At 38.7% G+C, this 25153-nt stretch overlaps 2 protein-coding genes across 5 annotated transcripts in view; one reads left to right on the top strand and one right to left on the bottom strand.

The window, feature by feature from the left end:
• The window catches only part of LOC101744355 (facilitated trehalose transporter Tret1-2 homolog), an 82434-nt gene extending 66014 nt beyond the window's left edge, over positions 1–16420 (bottom strand). Inside the window, exon 1 of the mRNA XM_021346404.3 lies at positions 15531–16420. Within this exon, the coding sequence (XP_021202079.2) occupies positions 15531–15565 (35 nt within the window). The 5' untranslated portion in view covers positions 15566–16420. The remainder of the gene's footprint in view (positions 1–15530) is intronic.
• LOC101744498 (neurobeachin) overlaps positions 1–25153 on the top strand; it is a 573788-nt gene that overhangs the window by 537336 nt on the left and 11299 nt on the right. For all 4 annotated transcript variants that reach the window (XM_062672222.1, XM_062672221.1, XM_062672220.1 and 1 more), the window contains 4 exons: positions 7632–7747; positions 20625–20737; positions 22309–22449; positions 24566–24685. In XM_062672222.1, the coding sequence (XP_062528206.1) occupies positions 7632–7747; positions 20625–20737; positions 22309–22449; positions 24566–24685 (490 nt within the window). The remainder of the gene's footprint in view (positions 1–7631; positions 7748–20624; positions 20738–22308; positions 22450–24565; positions 24686–25153) is intronic.

The following is a 25153-nucleotide window of genomic DNA, read 5'->3' as shown; positions in this document are numbered from 1 at the left end:
TTACATTAATTTGTCGACGATCTAGAATCTGTATTTCTTATTAATGCACCTTCGTTCAGCATTGATCGCGATTTGATGTCAGCCTCGGACTAGCCCGCATACAGAACTGTGTCAGATCATTTGACACACTTTTAGGATTTGCGAACAATGAAATATCTTGAGCTGATTGTGCGGAAACTGATAAGTTTTACAAAAAAAAATTGAGTTTTTTTTTTTATTGCTTAGATGTGTGGACGAGCTCACAGCCCACCTGGTGTTAAGTGGTTACTGGAGCCCATAGACATCTACAACGTAAATGCGCCACACACCTTGAGAGTCTCGGTATAGTCACAACGGCTGCCCCACCCTTCAAGCCGAAACGCATTGCTGCTTCACGGCAGAAATAAGCGGGACGGTGGTACCTACCCGTGCGGACTCACAAGAGGTCCTACCACCAGTAATAAATTTTCCGATCTGCAATAAACAGTCGTGCAGCAACTGGTGTTCACATCGTAGAATCTTCGTTTTCTCAATGTGATCCAGAAACCACTTCAAACCAGATGATGGACCAGACCTCGACTACTGATTTCGAGTGCTAGTGTAAGAAACTTAAAATTTACTGCCACATCCCAATTCTTTTAATTCGTAGTTAATTGAGAAATGATTCGATAATCATTGCCCTCAGTCAAATATTTCTTAAATTTTAACGCATTTAACAAAAGAATAAATGAACTTGCTGCGAAGATATAAATAATCATATCCTCATGATAACATTACCAAAACAGTGGTAGGACAGTCCACTGGGACCTTATTTTTAATTTTTTTAATTTTTAACCCTGGGGAATCCATTTACGGATACCCGGTCGAGGGGGTTAACGGAGAATTTATTAGCAGAGAAGGACCAAGGTCCTCCACCTCCCCCAATTTCTCACAGGAGACTACTGATAATATCTTGAACTGCACTAAAATTCGCATGTCAAATAATGACAAAGCATACACGCTGCTTTTAACTTATGTAATAACTCATTTTCACTATGCTTGGCGATTTCTTTCTTCTTTCTTTCTTTACGCCTTGAAAGAGGGGCGCGAGGCACTTGACCCGCAGAAACGACTACCAACTAAACCCCATCGGGCTCCACCACACCTACTACACGAAACTTACGGTACCGCAGTACGTGCCAAAAAGTCCACTGGGACCTGCTTTCGTCAGCCAAATTATTACAATAATGTTTTTGTCATCATACTTTAAGTTAAAACAAACAACGTCATTCACATGGAAATCAAAACAGCAGATAAAAACCACTAAAATGATGTAGTCCTTTTTTTCTATTCTCACATTATAATTACAATACGAATATCAGATTGGAATTAATAGCGCATAATTTGATATATTTTATACTTTTTCTACAACAATTTTACTAATTGTTAGTTTATATAGGTATAATAATTATATCAAAAGTTGGAGAATGTATAATTTTGTGTGCAGAATGGTGAGCAAAATCGTTGTTAATAAATACTGCATAATGTGTCAACACACATTCTCATATCTATGTTACCCTAGTAGATTTCATTCTTTGTGAAAACTTATGAAGCCTATTTATTTCTTCATCAGTTTTTTTTTTACTTTTCATGTAAATTGTCAAATAATAGTTAGTTTACCTAAAAGGAAAAAAATGGTACTAGCTTGAAAACAAAAATTAACACAAGATTTTCCTTTGTGATAAAATTCAGCATTCTCATGTGTTTTCACGTGTTCTGCAACCTGTGTCCATTAATTAGATTTAATGCATCCAAATTTTCTTTGGATTTAATACATTGTTATGGGCAAATAAATAATTATAATTTGATGAATCAGTCAACTATTGAAATTTAATAACTACACGCAAAAAACTTTATACCCTACTCCAAAAACCGGTTATATCAAAACAATCTCGTTGAGTGCATTTTATAATTCAGTTCTAGAAGTTTCCACGAGACGCAAAAACATGTTGAAGAATACATCGTTAACAGTTCACTCATAAAAGTATAATGATCTAAATTATTCAAAGCACTTTCTCACAAATTATGGAAACCTGTTACGAATTATATAGATATAATCTCATTCAATAAGGAAGAATTTTATTTACTACTTTTAATGTTTTTTTTCTTTCATATTCCTTATAAATTTGCCTTATGCCGTTTACCATTATTATTAAACTTCCTTTATTTATATCATCGACCCTGCGGACCGAATGGTAAACAGTCGACGTCGCCCTAAACACGTCATTACGGATCCTCCCGATCCATTAACGGTGCTTTTAGGTACCACAAGCACCGGTCACCATCCTCGTCGAACCCATCACTTGCGACGAAGGGCTCGACGAGAGAGTTACTATTACTAGAGTTATAGTGTTAGCAACCTCGTCAGGCTTGAGCCTGAAACCCGCAAAATTATAATTTGCGTAATTACTGGTGATAGAACCTCTTGTGCCTCCGCATGGGTAGGTACCACCACCCTGCCTATCTCTGCCGCGAAGCAGTAATGCGTTTCGGCTTGAAGGGTGGAGCAGTCATTGTAACTATACTGAGACCTTAGAACTCATATCTCAAGGTGGATGGTGGCATATTTACGTTGTAGATGTTTTGGGCCCCGGTAACCACTTAACACCAGATGGTCTGTGAGCTAGTCCACACATGTTAGCAATAAAAAAAAATGTATCTCAATCTCTAATTCCCATACTCGTACTAAAAGGAATCCTAGTTCGGGGCTAGACGTCCGTGTGTGAACTAAAAAAACAAAAACAATGCCGACTTTTAAAGTTTTGAATATCATTTTAATATTACAAATTTATAATTACAGAAAAGTGTTGCATATCATGTTCTTATTTCAAACGACAAAACTAGATTAGTAAATAACATCTATTACGCACACGTATAGTCTAAACAACAATTAATTAATAAACAAACCAATTAACTAACAATATACCTAGTCAGGTCATAAGTATTGTCACACAGTAAAAACTTTTCTTTTAGAATGCTGGCCACAAAAAAGTTTATTGAATTCGAATTTCGAATTGTTCATGAAAATAAAAATGTATACTTTTAGAATTTTACTCATTTTGAAATATGGAGTGGACGCTTAAATAAGACCTTGTTGCAGTTATTGTGTTGCATCGTTGCGGTTACGCGCCAATTCAAATTTTTAACATACTGAAAAATTTGAATATAACCAAAAGATTCGTTTATCGTACCATCAAACGATACAATGAAGACTCTAGTGTAGATGACAGGTCAAGAAGTGGTCGCCCTCGGTCTGTTAGGACTCCAGCAGTGATAAAAGCTATGAAGACGCGAATTCAAATAAATCCTAAACGTAAGCAGAAACTGTTGGCCCTTCAGATGGGGTTAAGCAGAACCACGGTGAAAAGGGTGTTAAATGAAGACTTAGGGCTTCGGGCATATCGAAGAAAAACAGGACATCGTTTGAATGCTCATCTAATGGACCTGAGACTGAAGAGATGCCGCGCTTTGTTGAAGCGGTACGCGGGAAAAAAATATATCGGGAAATTCTTTTTTCGGATGAAAAATTTTTTACCGTAGAAGAGAGCTGCAACAAACAAAATGATAAGGTGTACGCACACAGTAGTGAAGAAGCGAGCAACCGTATTCCGCGTGTCCAACGAGGTCATTTTCCATCCTCGCTCATGGTATGGTTGGGACTTTCTTATTGGGGCTTAACAGAGGTACATTTTTGTGAGAAAGGTGTAAAAACGAATGCAGTTGTGTATCAAAATACAGTCCTGACGAACCTTGTGGAACCTGTTTCTCATACCATGTTCAATAACAGGCACTGGGTATTCCAACAAGATTCGGCGCCAGCTCATAGAGCGAAGAGCACACAAGACTGGCTGGCGGCGCGTGAAATCGACTTCATCCGGCACGAAGACTGGCCCTCCTCCAGTCCAGATTTGAATCCGTTAGATTACAAGATATGGCAACACTTGGAGGAAAAGGCGTGCTCAAAGCCTCATCCCAATTTGGAGTCACTCAAGACATCCTTGATTAAGGCAGCCGCCAATATTGACATGGACCTCGTTCGTGCTCTGATAGACGACTGGCCGCGCAGATTGAAGGCCTGTATTCAAAATCACGGAGGTCATTTTGAATAAACTTTAGTATCATAAGAATCTATGTTTTATTAAGTTCATTTTGGTATATGAATGGTTACATAATGAATAAACTTGTTTCAATTATTTTACATTAAACATGTGACAGAATTTATGACCTGACTAGTTAGTATGGTTTAGCGATTCGTCGCAAAAAATATAAGATGTGATTAATGTGACATTGTGGCTCCTAAAATGGATTAACGCACATAAAAGTAGTCGTTTTATTTCAAAGCAGCTTCCAGGTCATTTATAATCCTGCTAAACCGATTTTTGGCTTATCAATTAGTGTCAATGTAATTGATTCGTTACAAAAATATCGATAGTACCGATCGGACCAGTATAACGGGTCCTTTAATTAATTAGTTGTGTGAGTCGTAGACATATTAGAATTTTGCTAGATTAGATTTGTTTCCTGACGCCTTTTTTATATCGAATTTGAAATGCCAAATAGAAACAGCCAGACATCTGTACACCGTTAGGTTTGGTTCACACGGTATTGTCCTACACGGTTATTTGCAGTATACGTCTTAACGAATGAATAGTGGCACATACATGATTGTACAACTTAGAACTACATATTCACATATCGTTTGTACTGCAAAAAATCGTACAATGCTTATGCGTTTAAACGAATACTCAACGGACTTGTCAAAATCCAATGAATTACCTATAACGTTGCTTTTTTTTTATTCCTACCTAAGCTGATATTCTTGAGAGGCTATTTCAGCGTAACCTTAACTAGTAGGTGAGACGGGGCTCAAACCTGACGACGTTGCTAACACTGGCCCTAGCAAGAGCCGTACTTCGCAGAATCTTCCACCGAATCGGAAACGCGACCCACTGAGAAGATCCGGCGAGAAAATCAGTGGGCTGTGTCTGAGGGTGCAACGTTGCAGTGGTGTACTCGTAGTATAGCGCTGTCTCGTTCACACGTTTCGTTTTTACACGAATGAAAATCTACCCGGGTGATTGTACGTTAAAATCTATACTAATATTATAAAGAGGAAAGATTTGTTTGTTTGTTTGTTTCGAATAGGCTCCGAAACTACTGGATCGATTTGAAAAATTATTTTTCCATTAGAAGCCGACATTGTCCCTGATGAACATAGGCTACTTTTTTTAAATTTTTTTTTTTTTGGTTTCATGTGTGTTTTAATGTTTCCGAAGCGAAGCGAGGGCGGGTCGCTAGTAACGAATATAAAGAAAACGTGCAGGACAATATCGTGTAAACCCAACCTTAGTTTCGTACCGTATCTCTGTGCAGTTAATACGCGATTGTTAAATCATTCTTGACCACGAAAATGCAACGTTTTTGCAACGACGGAAATTGTAAGATAATAGGTAACACCATACGAACGCGTTAATAAAACCGTAGAGTTTTTAGTTCGTTTCTTTTAATTATTTGATTTTATTACTGGTCATTATTACTTACCTTTTTTTAATAATTAAGGAAACACATCATCGAGACGTTCACAAAAAGTTTGTGAAATTCAAAAAAGACCTGAACCTATGAGAACTGTAATAAATGTGCTAATGTATCGAGGAATTTTGAAGCATGTCAGATTTTTTTTTTATTTTGCCTGATGGTTCTCCTAACACGTGTTCTTTGATAATTTTAATGGAAAGCACTAGCCACTTCCTAACTCTGAGAACTGTCAAACCTGATGCTAATGAAAACACTATCAAAGTCTAGCTTTTGGAACGAAGTTCCTTATGGGACTATGCGGAGGGTACCCTAACTGGGAAAAAACGTCCGTAACGTAAGACTTATATTAGTAACGCACACAGTGTACGACTTAACTTTGTAATAGCGTACAAAAAATAACATATTTTTTTATCATTCATTGACCACGATCTCAGAGCGTTCGTTTGCGCAATACACCAACTCTTATGCAAACAACCGTGAATGAAGTGTACCACAATAAGTTTACACGTTACTGAATGACCGTGGGTCGTTGCGAAACCTCCATTTTTAGTTTCTTTATACTTAGAATAGAACTTAAAATGAATATTTTTATATTAAGGAACTTCGTACCTATCCGGTGTCCCACGACATCACACATCTTTTTTAAGGACAGGACGTTGCGAGATAAGCTATCTATTTGTTGGACAATAGGCAGCTACTCTCTCTAAGAATTGTACCAACATAGTGAGAACGCAAACCAGCACTGAGTGACTGGTGAGCCTGCATGACTAAGAATGACCTTCCTATTTCGGTCTACTTGAAAAATAGTACAGAAATTGAACAGTACGACTGAGATTTCAGTCTCATATCCCCCGGTCACCGTTCTCGTGCGACGAGTAAATTAACTCACAGACACAGCCCACTGAGTTTCTCGCCGGATCTTCTCAGTGAGTGGCGTTACCGATCCGGTGGTAGATTCTGCGAAGCACTGCTCTTGCTAGGGCTAGTGTTAGCAACGTCGTCAGGTTTGAACCTCGTGAGCTCGCCTACTTGTTAGGGCTACGCTGACATAGCCTCTCAAGGCTCATGCTTAGGTAAAAAAAAACTCATATCTCACATTTGGTGGCGCCATCGACGTTGTGATATCCATAGGCTTCGGTAACCACATTTCAATAGGTGTGTCGTGAACAAGTTCATCCAGCGATATATTTTGACTGACTCGGTGGTGCAATAGTTCTGCGCATCTGACTGATGCGCCGAAGGTCGTGGGTTCGATTCCCACATCAAGCAAACTATCGTGTGACTACAATTTTGTTTGTTCTTTGTCTGGGCGTGTATTATCTATATGTGAATATATTTAAACGTAAATACGTATTTTTGTCAGTCTCTGGTAGCAATAACACAGGGAATATTAAATTGGGGTCGGATAATTGTGCGTGATTTGTTCCCAATTATTTATTTATTAATGTTATTTTATTTATTGTGATAAATAAATAAAACTTGAATGTGTCACGTAATCTTGCACAGAGTGCATTACGTTGTCAATACCTTCCTTTAAATATAATACAATGCGAAACTAACTCATCATACGTGAAGCAAAAACTTTGTACCCCTTTTTACGAAAATTGCGCGGACGGAGGAATATGAAATTTCCCACACTTATATAGAATATAGGGAAGGAGTGCAGAATGCTAATATTTTTTTTAAATATGCATTAAAAATACATTAAATCAATAAAGAAAACATTACACACACTACCATGTATTTGACACACACACACACATAGGTATACTCTTTGTTTATTGTCAATCTTTTGTTATTGCTTTAAGTCTGTGGTCAAATTGAGAATAGGTTAATAGATAAATATTAGTAATATTACGAGTATTTGTCTATAGTGTAGTCTTGGCAAAATCTGTGACTATTGAAATACAAATAGTCTTTGACAATAGAACCATAATAATGTCCAAACTTATAATTTTAATTAATTATAGTCGAATTTCGACAACTGCGGGAACACTAGTTCTTTTAAATTTGTTATTGGTTGAAATTTTCGTCTCTGCGATGTAGTTAATTGAATTTTTGTGTAATTCCTTCCACAGACGCGCGTCAATGATGTCTCCGCGGCAGCTGATGCGCAACTCAAACATGACGCAGAAGTGGCAGCGACGGGAGATCTCCAACTTCGAGTACCTTATGTTCCTGAATACCATTGCAGGTAAGTTCCAATATTACCATACGTGAGCATATTGTTGAGAGTTTAACTTCCTTTTTTTTCCCTACCTATGCTGATAACCTTGAGAGGCTACGTCAGCTTAAACCTTACGTGTAGGTGAGCTCACGGGGCTCAAACCGGAAGCGTTGCTAACACTGGCCCTAGCAAGAGCAGTGCTTCGCAGAATCTACCACCGGATCGGAAACGCGACCCACTGAGTAGATCCGCCGAGAAACTCTGTGGGCTGTGTCTATGGGTTAATTTACTCGTCGAGCCCTTCGTCACAAGCGACAGGTTCGACGAGGACGGTGACCGGTGCTTGAGGTACTTAAAAGTACCGTTAATGGATCGGAACTTCCTTAAACAACTTAAGATCCAAGTAGATCGTGAGCTCGTCCTAACCATATAATAAAAAAAGACATAGGTCAAGACATTTCGCGCGGTATCTCTTTGCCTGTTAAATGTTATTAGCACGATGCCATGTTGATGCCGTATTCATAGTATTGAACTTTGAATAATATTAATCTCAATTTAAGAAATAATAACAGGTTTTTCAATCCTGCATAAATAATTCCATGGTTCAGTGGTTAGTGATCGTGACTAATGTACCACGGAATCTGGGTTTGATTTATTTATTATTGATGTAGGTATTATTAGTGTTTTCCACGTCGTGGTTTACCTTTTACAGAGATTAAATTTTATTTGTTGATTTTTTAATTTAATTATATGTTTATTAAAAAAAAAATCAGTTCGCTGAATTATTTCAAAAAGCAACTAAATTGTACGATGCAATTTGGATAAATTAGTAAGCAAATTGTTTTTTTCAGTAAATATTATAATTATAGATAGACTTTCAATAAATTCTTAGAATAACTTAGACTTTGACAGAAAGTTAATAGAGATGTATCCATTTTGATGTGTTCCTGTGATACACCACAACAAAATTGAACAGTCACAACAAAAATACATTGATCATGTGAAGTTGTTTTATGATCACAAATACATGATCATAAAACAACTTCAAAGATAACGAGACTTGATAACTAAAAATATAAGATATAAGTCACTACGAACTAATAAGATGTTTTAGTTTCCTGAGTAAGTTATAACTTGTGCAAGTTTGTATGTGTGTGTAAATAGTATATGTATTAAAAGTAACGTGTAATTGGCACAACGTTCTATAGAAAATATTAAAAACTAAAGGGGTAACAAGTCTGCGGAGAAATCGTAAGCTAACTTGTTGAGCTTAAGCCCTGACAACAATCTTACAAAATGATTTTGGATGTGAACAAGTATGTAAAATTCCCAGGACTCTTATTTACTTTTTCATATTTATTTACCTAATTGAGATCAATAGGAACGATTTGTTTTAAACTTTTGCGGCTATCTATAATACACGGTAAAAGTATCGTTTTACGGGTTCTTTTACTGGTGGTAGGACCTCTTGTGAGTTCGCGCGGGTAGGTACCACCGCCCCACCTATTTCTGCCGTGAAGCAGTAATTTGTTTCGGTTTGAAGGGTGGGTCAGCCGTTGTAACTACACTGAGACCTTAGAACTCATATCTCAATGTGGTGGCGGCTTTTACGTTTTAGGTGTGCTTGGGCTCCAATAACCACTTAACACCAAACTGTGAGATCGTCCATCCATCTAAGCAATAATAAAATATAAAAAAACTTATCACTTTTTTTTACATTGTCCATACCGTATGTGTATGTTTGCCAGAGCGGTGGGTCTTCAATTTTCCGTAAGAACGCCCAAGAATTGACAAGAAAGAAGTAGACCAATTTGTGTGATCCTAATGTCCGACTCGCAGTTTTCAATCGCAGTCTACTCATGACCATCATTATCATCATAATTCTTTCCTATTACCCTCTGCTGAGGGTGTAGGGCTCGGATCAAATCCTTCCATTTACATCGGTCTTGGGCAGTTTGTTCTAGCTCCTCCCACGTCATGCCCAAGACACCTAGCTCCTGCTCCACCGACCATACTCATGGCCATAGCGTCGAAATATCCATTCCAAATGTCCCCATTTTCTCACCTACTTAGCGAGAGCTCAGTAGGTGTCTAAAAATCCTTCTAAATGAAATTACTAATCGCCTCTAAAACCTCTACACAACGCCCCCATTTTTTCTCTGGGTCTCTTCCGCCCCCCTTTAGACCTGGAGCGCCCACAAGGGGGCGCTATCGCCCACTTTGGGAAAGGCTTATAATGTACTTAAGGAGATGCGAAACATCTATAAAAAAATTAAAATTTTACTACTAAATCTAAACTATAGATAAATCAACGAACATGTTACTTGATGTTATTCCGCACTTACGTAACGACACACACCGTCATATATTTACTATACATATTCATACGCACGTTATAACACAACAAAACATTTACAATTGTTGATATTGTTCTATCGTTTTCAAATATGCATGGTATTCAATAATTGTGTACTATTTAACGTCAATAATAAATAACCTAATAATATTATTTACGGAACTGAATAAATAATTCCTTTTTTTATTATTGCTTAGTTAGATGGGTGGACGAGCTCACAGCCCACCAGGTGTTAAGTGGTTACTGGAGCCCATAGACATCTACAACGTAAATGCGCCACCCACCTTGAGATATAAGTTCTAAGACCTCAGTATAGTTACAACGGCTGCCCTACCCTTCAGACCGAAACACGTTACTGCTTCACGGCAGAAATAGGCAGGGTGGTGGTACCTACCCGCGCGGACTCACAAGAGGTCCTACCACCATGATAAATAAAAGTAATAAACTAATCAACTTAAGACCTGTAAATTGACAACTTTGAACAGATAATTGTGGCATTAGCATTGTGGTTGATTAATGATTCGATCAATTGAGGAATTCCTGTTTGACCGTTGGAAAAATTGATGGTTTACAAACTCGTTGTATTGTATGGTAATGTGCGCGATTGATCGGCACAGCATTGCATACATCGGTGATCATTCGGGTCGCTTGAGCGTACTCTTAGGATTGTTCTCCGTGGATCCTTTTTAAAAAAACTATTTTTCTTTACTCTGACTTTATTTACTGAAGACTACTCTTAATTTACGATTACCGGATAAGTAATGGTGGTGAAACTGTAGTTTATTATTGATTTCTCCACTATTTAATGGATGTTGTTATACATATAAACCATCCTCTTGAATCAATCTATCTATTAAAAAAAACTGAAAAAGTGAAAAAGTGGTCACTGAAGCCCATAGACATCTACAACGTAAATGCGCCACCCACCTTGAGATATAAGTTCTAAGGTCTCAATATAGTTACAACGGCTGCCCCACCCCTCAAACCGAAACGCATTACTGCTTCACGGCAAAAATAGGTAGGGTGGTGGTACCTACCCGCGCGGACTCACAAGAGGTTCTACCACCAGTATCTCTTCTAAAATACGCTCCTTAGCGGACGCTGCAAGAAGGGTAATTCCAGGTCGCATGCTCGTATTTTATAATCAATAATAGCTATAATCATATAAAGAAAGCATTATATAATGACAATATAGCCGCTTTCAGACTACGCTATAATATAATAGGACATAGTATATAGCTCATATAATAACAATATCGCACACCCATACATTGTTATGGACACGTTCACACTGTACTGTACTATTTATTATTGGCTAAGTATAGGCTGCTATACTATATGGCACTATAGTATAGCGTAGTCTGAAAGCAGCTTTAAGCTGAACTAAAAAACGGGATATTAAACCGTCGAAGTACGTACCTAGTTTATCTGTACCTAACTGTATCAACGACTCGCGAAATCGGAGAAAATACAATAATAATAATAATAATAAGCCCATTTTATTTCCAAAAAAAATATATCGGAAAAAATACAATAAGTACTACATAAAATACTATAATTACTTTGCGAATGCTAACCGACTCGCTTATAAAAATAATTCAATCTTGAACCGTAATTCCTGGGTATGCAACGTGCTTGCAACGTGCACTTCAGTTGATCTTGAATACTAAAGTCTTGTATTATTTAGGATTGGCGCTTTAGGATTGGGAAAGCCGTTGTAAAATATAATTGAGGTTTAGACCGCAAGGTCGACGACCTCAAGGTAGTTACTAATTAATATCAGGCGGGCCGTGAGCTTGTTTGCTCGTCTAGACCGATAAAAAAAAAAAAGAAAATTCCTTTTTTTTTCCTACCTAAGCTGATAAGCCTTGAGAGGCTATTTCAGCGTAACCTTAACTAGTAGGTGAGCTCACGGGGCTCAAACCGGAGCGATGCTAACACTGACCCTAGCAAGAGCAGTGCTTCGTAGAATCTACTACCGGATCGGAAACGCGACCCATTGAAAAAATCCGGCGAGAAACTCAGTGGGCTGTGTCTATGGGTTAATTCGCTCGTAGAGCCCTTCGTCGCAAGTGACGGGTTCGACGAGGACGGTGACCGGTGCTTGTGGTACCTAAAAGCACCGTTAATGGATCGGGAGGATCCGTAATGACGTGTTTTGGGCGACGTCGACAAATTCTTTGATTATTATGTTATTAAAGGCAATTGCTCATAAGTTGTCTACAGAGTGTAATACATTATCTAAATAAATTTAATTTAGAATTCAGCTTTTTTTTATTGCTTAGTTGGGTGGACGAGCTCACGGCCCACCTAGTGTTAAATGGTCATCGACGTATCGACATCTACATAGACATCTACAAAGTAAATACGCCACCCACCTTGAGTTATGAGGTCTAAGGTCTCAGTATAGTTACAACGGCTGCTCCACCTTTCAAATCGAAACACATTACTGCTTCACGGCAGAAATAGGCGGGATGGTGGCACCCACCCGTGCAGACTCACAAGAGCTCTTACCACCAGTAATTAGGCAAATTATAATTTTGCGGGTTTGATTTTTATTACACAGCGTTATTCCTTCAATTTCCTTCACCGTGGAAGTCAATCGTCACCATTTATTAAGTACGTATTTCATTAGAAAAATTGGTACCCGCCTGCGGGATTCGAACACCGGTGCATCACTAGATACGAATGCACCGGACGTCTTATCCTTTAGGCCAAGACGACTTAAAATTAACGCGCATTTCATTATATAAACCTATCAACGCTCCGTAATTAATACGTCTTTTGGAATTTAATACTGTATGCCTCCTCTGTTTACTGTGATTATTAGATACTACGATTGAATTTCAATCGCGCTTCATACGCACTTCACCCATAACTTTAATACATTATTAATTTCGCTGTCGTATATAGGAATCTACTTCGATAGAATTGTATAAATACATAAAAATGCATGGTCACTATTTAATTCGTTTCTTCTCGAGATTGCTACTCTTCTTAGTAGGTTTTATTGTATCTAAACAAATATATAAATCTACAGTGGTTTTTACGGATGTTCCGTTATAACTACTGAACCATGCATCCGATTGACTTGAAACTTGGTATCCATGTAGAAAATACATGTACTTAATGGATAGGCTAATATTTATATGAGTGTTGGACTCTCTACACCAGTTGCAGAGGGGTTAATGATGAGAATCTTTGTGGGCGTGAGAAAAAATAATGTTAATTTTAGATGCTCAGCAAAGCGAACGGGTACAGCTAGTCTTTCAATGAGAATGTTTGAAGACATCCAAATTGTAATTATACGGATGGCGTAGTAACGATAGATGACGGAGTAAATGATACACCAGAGGCTTACATACATACATGTAGAATAGGGATCGCAGTGCACACGTCCTTACGGATCGATCAAATCCAATAACTCTTGCATTAGATACCTTCAGCTCTAACACTAGGAGCAGGCTTAGGGATCCCGGTAACCGTACTCGTCAAATTCTGCAAAGAGGTCGACGTGCAACCTAGCCTAGACATTAGCCCACTGAGTTTCTCTCCGGATCTTCTCAGCGGGTCGCAATTCCGTAGATTCATTCGCGAAGCAGCTACTCTTGAGTAGTTAGGTCTCCTTCGGAGGTGCTCGGGCAGCTGTTAGCAAATCCCACCCCTGCTGGCTGAGCCTGTGCTCGCCCACCTGTCCTGGTGAACTGGAAAGGCCTCTGGGCCACCAGTAATACTTCAATCATAAAAAAAGGATCGCAGCGCATAAAGTAAAACTTCCACTGTTCCAAAACCTTCTGTTATTATATTTTAATAAAAAAATATCTAACACCTTTTTTACGCCTTAAGCGTCTTCGCCATCTTCCTTTTTTCTGTCATTTTGTCTGTTTTAAGCGACATTTCGCTTAATATGCCAGATTGATCTTTGTAATTAAAGGTACGTTTTATTTGTTATTAGCATCAACAGTCCGATGTTTTTAATTGAACTTCAATTAAGTTTACTCTTGTCAAATAGCCGAAGAAGTTTTATTTTGTTACGATATTTTTTCGAAATGTTCAACTTTAAATGGCTCTCCTGTAAAATAACAAAAATGTTGTTCAAACCAAATAGCCTTTCCTCCTCGATATTTAAACACGATTATTTTTTCAAGAATTGCTTTATAATAGATGTTTACTGCGCCTCTTCGTATATAGTGGATATACGTCATTTTTCTTCCCTGAAGTAGGCACCAACGACAACAACTGTCCAATAATCTCAATTGGATAAATATTTCGCGAATGGACCACGCCCCACGAATATCAACGACGGCGAACAAACAAATAAGGAAGCCTACAGATATAATTTTTGACGAAATTTGTAGATAAGCGATTTTTACGAACCATCCATGTAACTATACTGAGATCTTAGAACTTATATCTCAAGGTGGGTGGCGCATTTACGTTGTAGATGTCTATGGGCTCCAGAAACCACTTAACACCAGGTGGGCTGTGAGCACGTCCACCCATCTATGCTATAAAAAAAAAAAAACATCTTAACCACCAGGTCACTTGTGCTCATGGGGCATTCTGTCGATCTTGGCATTCTGCGTTGCCAAGAGCACAGTAGTAGAGCCGCAACCGCGGTGTCAACAAAAATCTAAATCGTTATTCTTTATAATTATGAAGATTTTAAAAAAAAAGTAAACAGTATCTGGGCTTTGCCTCTGGCAATGCTGAAGACAATTTAAAAGTTTGTGGAAAAAGTTCAGCTTTTTATGGATAACGATAGCAATAAGTTATCCTGATTAGATCATGGTCCCCGCCACCGGGGCCACCGGTCATGACGCCCAATTGATAAACTTAATAACTTTTATCATGCATTTTTGCGAGTTACTAAACATGTTTTAAAACTATACAATGATTGAACCTGAAATGTAGTTTAAATAATTTAAAAAAAAACATGTTTTGCAGATCAAGCCGAACTAAAATTAACTTTTTATCTTGATCATTCTGATTAGGTCATTAAACCAAATTATTGCTTTATCATTGATCCTTCATACGTGTGCAAATTTTCAAGTCATTTTTGTGTTGTTTAAAACTACGTTAATATACCACTGGCTTTGTCACAGTTTTTTATTTTTTTATTTATGGCTTAGATGGGTGGACGAGCTCTCAGCCCACCTGGTGTTAAGTGGTTACTGGAGCCCATAGACATCTACGACGTAAATGCGTCACCCACCTTGAGATATAAGTTCTAAGGTCTCAGCATAGTTACAACGGCTGCCCCGCCCTTCAAACCGAAACGCATTAGTGCTTCATGGCAGAAATAGGCAGGGTGGTGGTACCTACCCGTGCTGACTCATAAGAGGTCCTACCACAAGTTCGAAGTAGTAGTAGTAGATATATACATAGAGGTCAAACTAATTCAAGAATGTTATTTTTTTTATTAATACTAATGCATTTCATAGTAAAACTTACCGCTTAATAAATTCAACCGCTGTCCTCTTGAACATTTCAATAACAACGGACTTTAAATCCGAATGTCTTGGTAAGTGCTGAACGTTGACTGTCTTTAGAAAGTCACATTGCCGCGGTCCATAATTTTTGGTGCAAAATTGTGTTTATCTAGTCTCTAACACAATCAATTTTCTTAATTTATACAAAAATATTTTGAAGGCCATATAAGCTAACACATTTTTCAAACGTATTAATAATGCTATTACAAATATGTGGTTGTATGTTTTTTTTATGTTAAGTATAATATATTTTGTACCGAACAAGTTAAGTGTTAAGCGAGTATTTGATATAAAAATTACATACAAGCTGAAGTTGTTTTGACAAAAAAAAACAACACTAAACTGCTTTTAGCAGATTGAAAACTTAGTTTATTTTAAAATTTTATCGTTGGTAATATTTTATTATTTAATTTATCATACAATTCGTTATTGTATACTTAATTTCATTTATGTCAGGATTAATAATATAATTAGTATTCAACAAAACGTATGTATGTACGTATTATCTTGTCGGTAATCTGTTGAAAGATTCGCAGATTAAAGCGTTTAAAACTAAACTCACTCTCAATTTTCGGACACCATTTTTTTTTGTTTTTCAAATTTTTTTTCTTCGATTCTTAGTTCACAATTATTCTTTTTTTTAACAAAACGATATTGGTGGTTAAATTTTCATTTTGTTGTTTGAAAAAAAGAAGACAAAACACACATTTTCGAACACCAATTTTGTCAGTTTTTTTTTTTTTTGTCGTAACTTTTTACCACGACCCACTGCACTCAATTGTCTGGTTACGTGCGACGACCGTCCCGCCGGCCGGGAAAAGTACAATGCGGTATCACAATTGAACTGTTACTGTCGTTTATCGTCGTCTTGAACCCGCCGATAACGGCTTGAGGTCAAAGGACGAACAAACAATTACATTCAGTACCTGAGAGGTCTGACGGACTGACATTACAACCGATATGTATAGATCTTTTTTCGCAAAGCAGCTACCCTTGGGCTGTTAGGTCCCCTTCGGAGACTCTCGAGCACCTGTCAGCGAATGCCGAAACTGGTCGACGACCTGGAAGACGATTCTACTGAATATAATCAAACTATATACATTACTGAAGATAACTGTTAAATTCAATATTCGTTGTTTTTATTTATTTATTGCATAGATGGATGGACGAGCTCACAGCCCACCCGGTGTTAAGTGGTTACCGGAGCCCATAGACACCTACAACGTAAATTCCGCCAGCCACCTTGAGATATAAGTTCTAAGGTCTCAGTATAGTTACAACGGTTGCCCGCCCTTCAAACCGAAACGCTTTACTGCTTCACGGCAGAAATAGGCAGGGTGGTGGTACCTACCCGTGAGGAACCACAAGAGGTGCTACTATCAATAAAAAAAACATCGGAACCTTAAAATCTATTTTCTTAAATATATGTCTATTGGTTTGTCCTCTATGCGTTTCCAAACCAATACTGATGAAACTTAGTACAGTTACTGTTGCCACTTCACGGAAGGTTCGTGTCCTAGTGCCTTCGACGTAAGGTAGGAAGCGCGCGGAGACGGTAGTTTCGAGATATCACGTATGTCATACAATAAGCGATACCGGATTCTGACCGAGTTTCACTGTAAACTACAATTATTTGTAAAACGAACAATGTCAATAACATAATGTGTTTGTAGATTGATATTGAAAACAAAACACAGTTTTTTTTATTGCTTATTTGGGTGGACGAACTCTCAGCCCACCTGGTGTTAAGTGGTTACTGGAGCCCATAGACATCTACAACGTAAATGCGCCACCCACCTTGAGATACAAGTTCTAAGGTCTCAAGTATAGTTACAACGGCTGCTCCACCCTTCAAACCGAACCGAATTACTGCTTCACGGCAGAAATAGGCAATTTTATTTAGTAATGAACTAGTTAACGCAGCCTCCAACTGAAAATTTCACATTTTTTTTATATCATACAAACAAATTGGTCTTGTCTTGGTATGGCAGTAATGCGTTTCGGTTTGGAGGGTGAGGCAGCCGTTGTAACTATACTTGAGACCTTAGAACTTATATCTCAAGGTGGGTGGCGCATTTACGTCGTGGATGTCTATGGGCCCCAGTAACCACTTGGCATCAGGTGGGCTGTGAGATCATCCACCCATCTAAGCAATAAAAAAAAAAAATATAATGTCGATTTCTCTGAAACGTGAAAATAATTAATACATATATATAAAATGCCTACAAATATTTGGCGGATTCATAAAATAGTCCTGTAATATAATCTAGATAGGTACATACATCCAAAATGAAAATCTTACCTTTTTTTATTTCTATGCAATGGCGCATTTATTATTATCGATTATTGAGTTTAGTATTGTTTTTTGGAATTTCAGGAAAAATATCCTACACAATACGATAGTAGGTGGTATATTTGGAAACGCAATACAAAAGTCAAAGAGAAGCTTGCCTCTAAGAATTAAACAGCTTACTCATAAAATTAACATCCAATATTCAATTCTGATTTATTTATTCTCAAACTAAAAATATCTCAGTGCGAAAACTAGGTCATTTTCCTATGAAAAAAAATAATAAAAAATTCGCAATACCATAAACAATGAGTTTTTATGCAACTATCAAAACCATTGAAGTGCCTATGACTAGAAAATAAGTGAAGGATGTATTGGCAAACGTTTTGCTTGTTACAACATCGCGCCGAGGCCGGAGTTATGGGCTGCTGGAACTTAAGATGACGTTTCGATTTAAACTTCTATCAGTCTAAATTTAATAAGACAAATATGTTTACTGGTGATAGGACCTTTTGTGAGTCGGCACGGTTAGGTACCGTGCCTATTTCTGCCGTAAAGCAGCAATGCGTTTCGGTTTGAAGGGTGGAGTAGCCGTTGTAACTATACTGAGACCTTAGAACTTATATCTCAAGGTGGGTGGCGCATTTACGTTATAGAAGGACCTTTTGTGAGTCCGCACGGATAGGTACCGTGCCTATTTCAGCCGTAAAGCAGCAATGCGTTTCGGTTTGAAGGGTGGAGTAGCCGTTGTAACTATACTGAGACCTTAGAACTTATACCTCAAGGTGGGTGGCGCATTTACATTGTAGATGTCTATGGACTCCAGTAACCACTTAACTCCAGGTAGGTGTTAGCTCGTCCACCCATCTAAGCAATAAAAAACTTAAAAAAACATGCTATTTGATTTTATTTGTACACGGAGAAATCAATTTTTATGAACACTAGTTTATTGATAAAAATCTTCATACAAATATATTTAATACATATATACGACATATTTTTTGATTTTAATAAATATAAGTAAACGGTAGGCAGCGTCTTGGCTCTGCCCCTGGCATTGGTGAAGTCCATGGGCGACGGTACCACTCATCATCAGGTGGGCCGTATGCTCGTCTGCATATAAGGGCAATAAAAAAAAAAGTAAGCCAGACTAAAAATTAAGATAATATTTAATTAGGTTAAAGTACTAAAATTATTGTATGGTCTTCGTTTTTTGATACATATGCAATCTTTCAAGTTAATCGTCTCGAAGTTAATTGTAAATTAGTTTAAAAGATTCCGCTACATTGATAAATAGAGGACTAGCTAATAAAAGCGTGCCAATAAAAGATAACTTGGCGTAGTAACTAAAATTACATACGAACAAAGAGCTCACTTAAAACGGTCGCGAGCGCTGGAATCGAAATTCTTCATTAACTACAGTTACTCGACCTAGTGCTGAATAATACGAGGAAATCAAAGAAAGTCTACGCTGCACATTGCGATAACAACTAGTCAACTGTGAATTTCGGTTCGAAGTGTGGTCGATCTCTTATGTAATGATTTAAATGTTTATTGATAGCTCAAACTGAATGACGTCACAAATGCAACCGTTGACCAAACCTCTCTGCACGACCACCGGTAAACATATTCTGACGTAATTTTTACTGGTGGTAGGACCTCTTGTGAGTCCGCGCGGGTAGGTACCACCGCCTTACCTATTTCTTCCGTGAAGCAGTAATGCGTTTCGGTCTGAAGGGTAGGGCAGCCGTTGTAACTATGCTGAGACCTTAGAACTTATATCTCAAAGTGGGTGGCGCATTTACGTTGTAGATGTCTATGGGTTCCAGTAACCTCTTAGCACCGGGTGAGCTGTGAGCTCGTCCACCCAACTAAGAAATAAATAAAAAATTATAATAATAAACATTACGACTGAAGCGTCATGACCTAATGGATGAGACGCTCTGTGAATTAATGTCGAAAGATTGGATTATGCGAGTTCTTAGTGCGAGTCTACCCTCAGACACAGCCCACTGAGTTTCTCGCCGGATCTTCTCACTGGGTCGCGTTTCCGATCCGGTGGTAGATTCTGTGACGCACGGCTCTTGCTGGGGTTCGTGTTAGCAACATCGTCAGGTTTAAGCACCGCGAGCTCACCTACTAGCCCGGTGACGCTGATATGGTCTCTCTAGACTAGACCATCAGATTAGGTAAGAAAAAAAATAAGCGAGTTTTTTAACATTCTCGACAACGTAAAAGCTAACTCAAATTTGTATGAATTCGGAACGTTTGCCTACGTTTGCCGCTAGGGGCTCTGTTCTAACTGCATAGAAATTTTTGTTAACTTTTACGCTATCGAGAACGTTAAAAAACTCGTACTAAGCATATGAAATCCAGTGTGATGTATTGTGCACTCACACGGGTAGATGCCACCTTCCTGTCCTGTTCTGGCACGAAGCAGCAGACTGGGACAATCGTTGTATGATTCAAATGTGACTTCGACGTCATGTCTCAAGGTTGGTGAGCTATTACATTGTATTGTCTGTGGGTTCCGGTAAGACCAGGTAGCCAGTGAGCTAATTCACCCATCTAAGGATTACGCGATCGTAAATCGGCTAATATTGACACTCAGAGAGACAAAGGACACAAATAACCCTGTTGCCCTCCATTGGATCTCTTAGTCCCCTCACAACATTCCTCAGAAGAAATTGGGTGGTGCTATTCCTATATGATATAGAGAGTAAAAATTGCGCATATATTATAAACGGGTTTGTTTTTTAATTCCAGGTCGCACGTACAACGATCTGAACCAGTACCCCGTGTTCCCGTGGATCCTCACCAACTATGAGAGCGAAGAACTCGACCTTAGCCAGCCTTCAAACTTCAGGGATCTATCAAAGGTATGCGAGCGTGTTGCTAATACTGACCCTAGCAAGAGCAGTGCTTCGCAGAATCTACCACCGCATCGGAAACGCGACCCACTGAGAATGTACGGCGAGAAACTCAGTGGGCTATGTCTATGGGTTAATTCACTCGTCGAGCCCTTCATCGCAAGCGACGGGCTCGGCAAGGACGGTGACCGGTGCTTGTGGTACCTAAAAGCACCGTTAATCGGGATATGCACAAGTGAAGCATTGAGTACAGCAGGAACAAATAACACGTGTGAACGATTTGTATGATTAAAAAATTCAAGCACTGTTTAGCTTAGCTTGAATAAGAGAATATTGACATGGTATACACCAACGCAAACCGCCATTGTGACCCTGATATTACATAAAGCTCTTTGCGACTTTATTCACTACCCATCAGATGAGCTGCATCTTCGTTTACCACCTGGGACGATGTAAAGAAACGTCCACAAAACAAATATAAGTATGAAATAACATTAACAGTAGTATCTCCGACGCCTTGGCGCCTGATCTGATCACTTGATAGAGCTTGCCACATCGCGTGTGTGTGTGACAATTGACAATTTCCCCAACACATGACAGGAAATGACTAACTCGTGACAGGATCTCATAAATAAACTCACATCTATACCGAGATGACACACTCAAAGGATTGGAAAAACAGGGCGCCGATCCACTTGGCAAAGTATACGACTAGTATTTACGGCCGTGTTATGTAATAATAAATTTTAATTTGCTAACACTGGCCCTAGCAAGAGCAGTCCTTCGCAAAATCTACCACCGGATCGGAAACGCGACCCACTGAGAAGATCCGGCGAAAAACTCAGTGGGCTGTGTCTATGGGTTAAAATGAAAATACCCTGAATTAGTTTCGATCATGTAGCCATAAAATTTGAACTTCTTAAATGATGTTTGTATAGTATCATTACTACGAAATTACTCCGATAAACATCATCTACTCGATATATGTTTTAGTGGTAGGGGAAGGTATTAAAATACAAAATTCGGGAATACTGCGGACAGATTAAATGGAAAAAGTGGCTTGAGGAGCCCGTAGCTGTCAGGGGTTTATTTATTTATTTGGGAAACAAACAGTACAACACAAACATTATATAATATTTTTCAAAAATAGCTAAAACAATAACCAAATATGTTTCCATAATCAAAATCACATATACTTATGTAGAAAGTGAACAGAGAAGAGAAATTTAAAAATTTAAGGATAAGCTTAGGTTCCCAAACTTATTTTGTCTACGGCCCACTTTGAGAATAAATTCTTTTTTAGCGCTTCAATATTTTTGTCCTACTTAAAAACTACTATAGCTAGAGCTCAGTCGGTGTCTAAGAGTTATCCTAGACGAAATTACAAATCGCTTCCCAAGTCTCTATACAACGCCCCCATTTTGTTTTCTGGGTCTCTTACCGCCTCCATGTAGGCCTGCAGCGCCCACGAGGGGGCGTTATCGCCCACTTTGGGAAAGGCTGCCGTAGCTGATCATTATTAGTTGGACACGCTACCATGTTGAACGAACCGTAAACCATAAGTTCTCGTTGCCTTCCAGCCCATAGGTGCATTGAACCCCAGCCGACGTGCGTACTTCGAAGAGAGATATAACACGTGGGAGCACGAGTCCACGCCTCCCTTCCACTACGGCACACACTACTCCACTGCTGCTTTCGTGCTCAACTGGCTCGTTCGAATCGTAAGTAGTATTTATTTACTAGAGCATGACTCCATATCGTCTTATGACTACTAGTCAAACCCTAGCTGGCTCTATAGGCCGATCTTTGATTTGACTTCGATCCGATCTCTACCAAACTTTACTCTGAAGATTTCCTGAAAATTTCATCGAAATCGGTAAGTCCTTATCCGAGTTTATATGGAACGTACGCACTGGCACACACACATCACCTTTTATACATACAGATTGTGAAGTATTAAATTATTCTATGGACTATAGATATTACAATGTGAATGCCACCACACGACACACGTCAATTACGTTAGGCAGTAGGTAGGTAGGCAACGGCTTGGCTCTGCCCCTGGCATTGCTGAAGTCCAGGGGCGACGGTAACGACTCACCATCAGGTGGGCCGTATGCTCGTCAGCCTACAAGGGCAATTAAAAAAAAACTGCCCCATGCTTTAAAAACATTAATTCTTCGCGGCAACAGAATTCAAAACCGTGGTACCCAACTTGTCTCCAAATTCGTCCTCATCATCATCACAATCGTCCACTGCTGGTCATAGGTCTCTCCCAATCCACACCACTGAGCCCGGTCTTCGGCTCTCCTCGTCCATCTCTTGCCGGCCACCGTTCGGAGGTCATCGAACCACCTAGCCAGAGGGCGTCCCACGTTAAGTTTTTCGCTGCGCGGTCTCCACTCGAGAATCCGTCTGCTTTAGCGATGTCACTTCTACAACATATATGGCCATTCCACTGCCAGCTTCGCTTCAATTCGTCCTATCAATAATTCCTCAATAAAGTTGCTTTGTTAATTTGTATAACACCACATTATCCCTTCATAATGGAAGACGTTTGTGAAGATTTGTTAGATAAGTAATCCGTTCACAAAATCGATTATAGCCCTGGTCAAGTCACGTCACTCAATAGCGGAGGATATAATAAGGAAAATAAATGAGTATTGATGATGATTTGCTATGCATTTTATCGTAATAAATCAATCTTTTTTTTTTTTATTGCCTAGATATGTGGACGAGCTCACAGCCCACCTGGTGTTAATTGGTTACTGGAACCCATAGAGATCTACAACGTGAATGCGCCACACACCCTGAAATATAAGTTCTAAGGTCTCAGTATAGTTACAACGGCTGCCCCACCCTTCAAACCGAAACGCATTACTGCTTCACGGCAGAAATAGGCGGGGCGGTGGTACCTACCCGTGCGGACTCACAGGAGGTCCTACCACCAGTATTAACAGAAAAAATTAACACATAATATTACCTCGTACAACAAGCACACAACAACATTAGCAGTTACAGCTTACAGCAAACCGCAGTACTTAATGGATTAAATGAACAACGATCTAATTGCACAACAAAACGTAATGAAATTACAAAATAATGGTTCGTTTTTAAGTGAATGGATCGATTTGCTTACGTAATTCGGTTAACGCTTACCACGGTTTATCACGCTATTGTTACAAAATCTTAATTCTTATTTTTATTTATTTAGATCACGACTTGATTTCAGTAAAAGCTCAGGATTCGCGCTTCCCTCATTCGCATTTTCACTATTCGCGGATTTTATCGATAAATCGGTACATACACATTCATAAAAAGGATTCCATTATGTAGTTATTCAACCCAATATCCTTTTTAAACGCATCGTCAAATGGACTGTTAAAAAAGTAAAATAGACCTTACTACAACCATGCCCAAAGCCTGTTTTTATTTTGTCACCTTGACACATGAGTTCGAAGTCTCGCTTTTGAAGTACAACAGACGCCCCACTCTTCGATCTGGATCGCACTACTACTGCATTACGGGAGATCTAACCACCAGGACCCACCATAGGCCACCATACCACCATTATCGAAATTTATATATCTTTCAAATATTTTTTTACACATAATACTTGTACTGTTTCCTTATTATGATGGAGGTCCTTCGTGAACAGTAAAGTAAGTATGTAAAAAAAACGACTTCACCACCAGTATTTTCACGTCGCCTGATACAAATATCGATGCAAGGCCTCTCATCATTTAGGCCACGACGACTTCATAAGCAATTCCATTACCTTTTATTTGAAAAGCAAAATCTCTTTGCCGATTTCCATAATGTCTTTATGTTTCACAGGAGCCAATGACGACAATGTTCCTAGCGCTGCAGGGAGGTAAATTCGATCATCCGAACAGACTGTTTTCCTCCATTGCCATGTCCTGGAAGAACTGCCAACGCGACACATCCGATGTTAAGGCACGAAAATTGTTTAATATTTCTATGATTTCAGAACCCTAAATTAACATCACTACTCTTCAAGTTTCTTTAATATAGTATCTATGTATCGTAAGAACTGGTTCTTTTTTCTCTTGATAATGAAAAGACGAGAACTTGGTCCACGTTGTGTTAAGTGGCTACCGGACCTACTATGGCACATGAAATCAAAGTGTCATTGTTCAAACCAGTAGACATGACCTGAAGTCAAAGTGTCATTGTTCAAACAAGTAGATATGACCGCTTGGCATCACAAATAGGATATTAGTAATTTCACATATTTATAAATTATACAGGCATCAATTTTATTACGTAGATTCCGTGGATAACGGTACCGAGAGTTGCTAGAGTGGAAGTAAGGATGTAGCAAAGTGACATGGCTGATGTCAGTGGCGAAGGAAGCGTTTGAATCCTTTGCCCTGTTGACTCCGGTCATCGTTCTCGCCAAGC

Source organism: Bombyx mori, chromosome 14 (genome assembly GCF_030269925.1).
Source record: "Bombyx mori chromosome 14, ASM3026992v2".
NCBI lineage: Eukaryota > Metazoa > Arthropoda > Insecta > Lepidoptera > Bombycidae > Bombyx > Bombyx mori.
The sequence above is the reverse complement of the archived record's forward strand: the minus strand, read 5'-3'. Positions and strand labels throughout refer to the sequence as shown.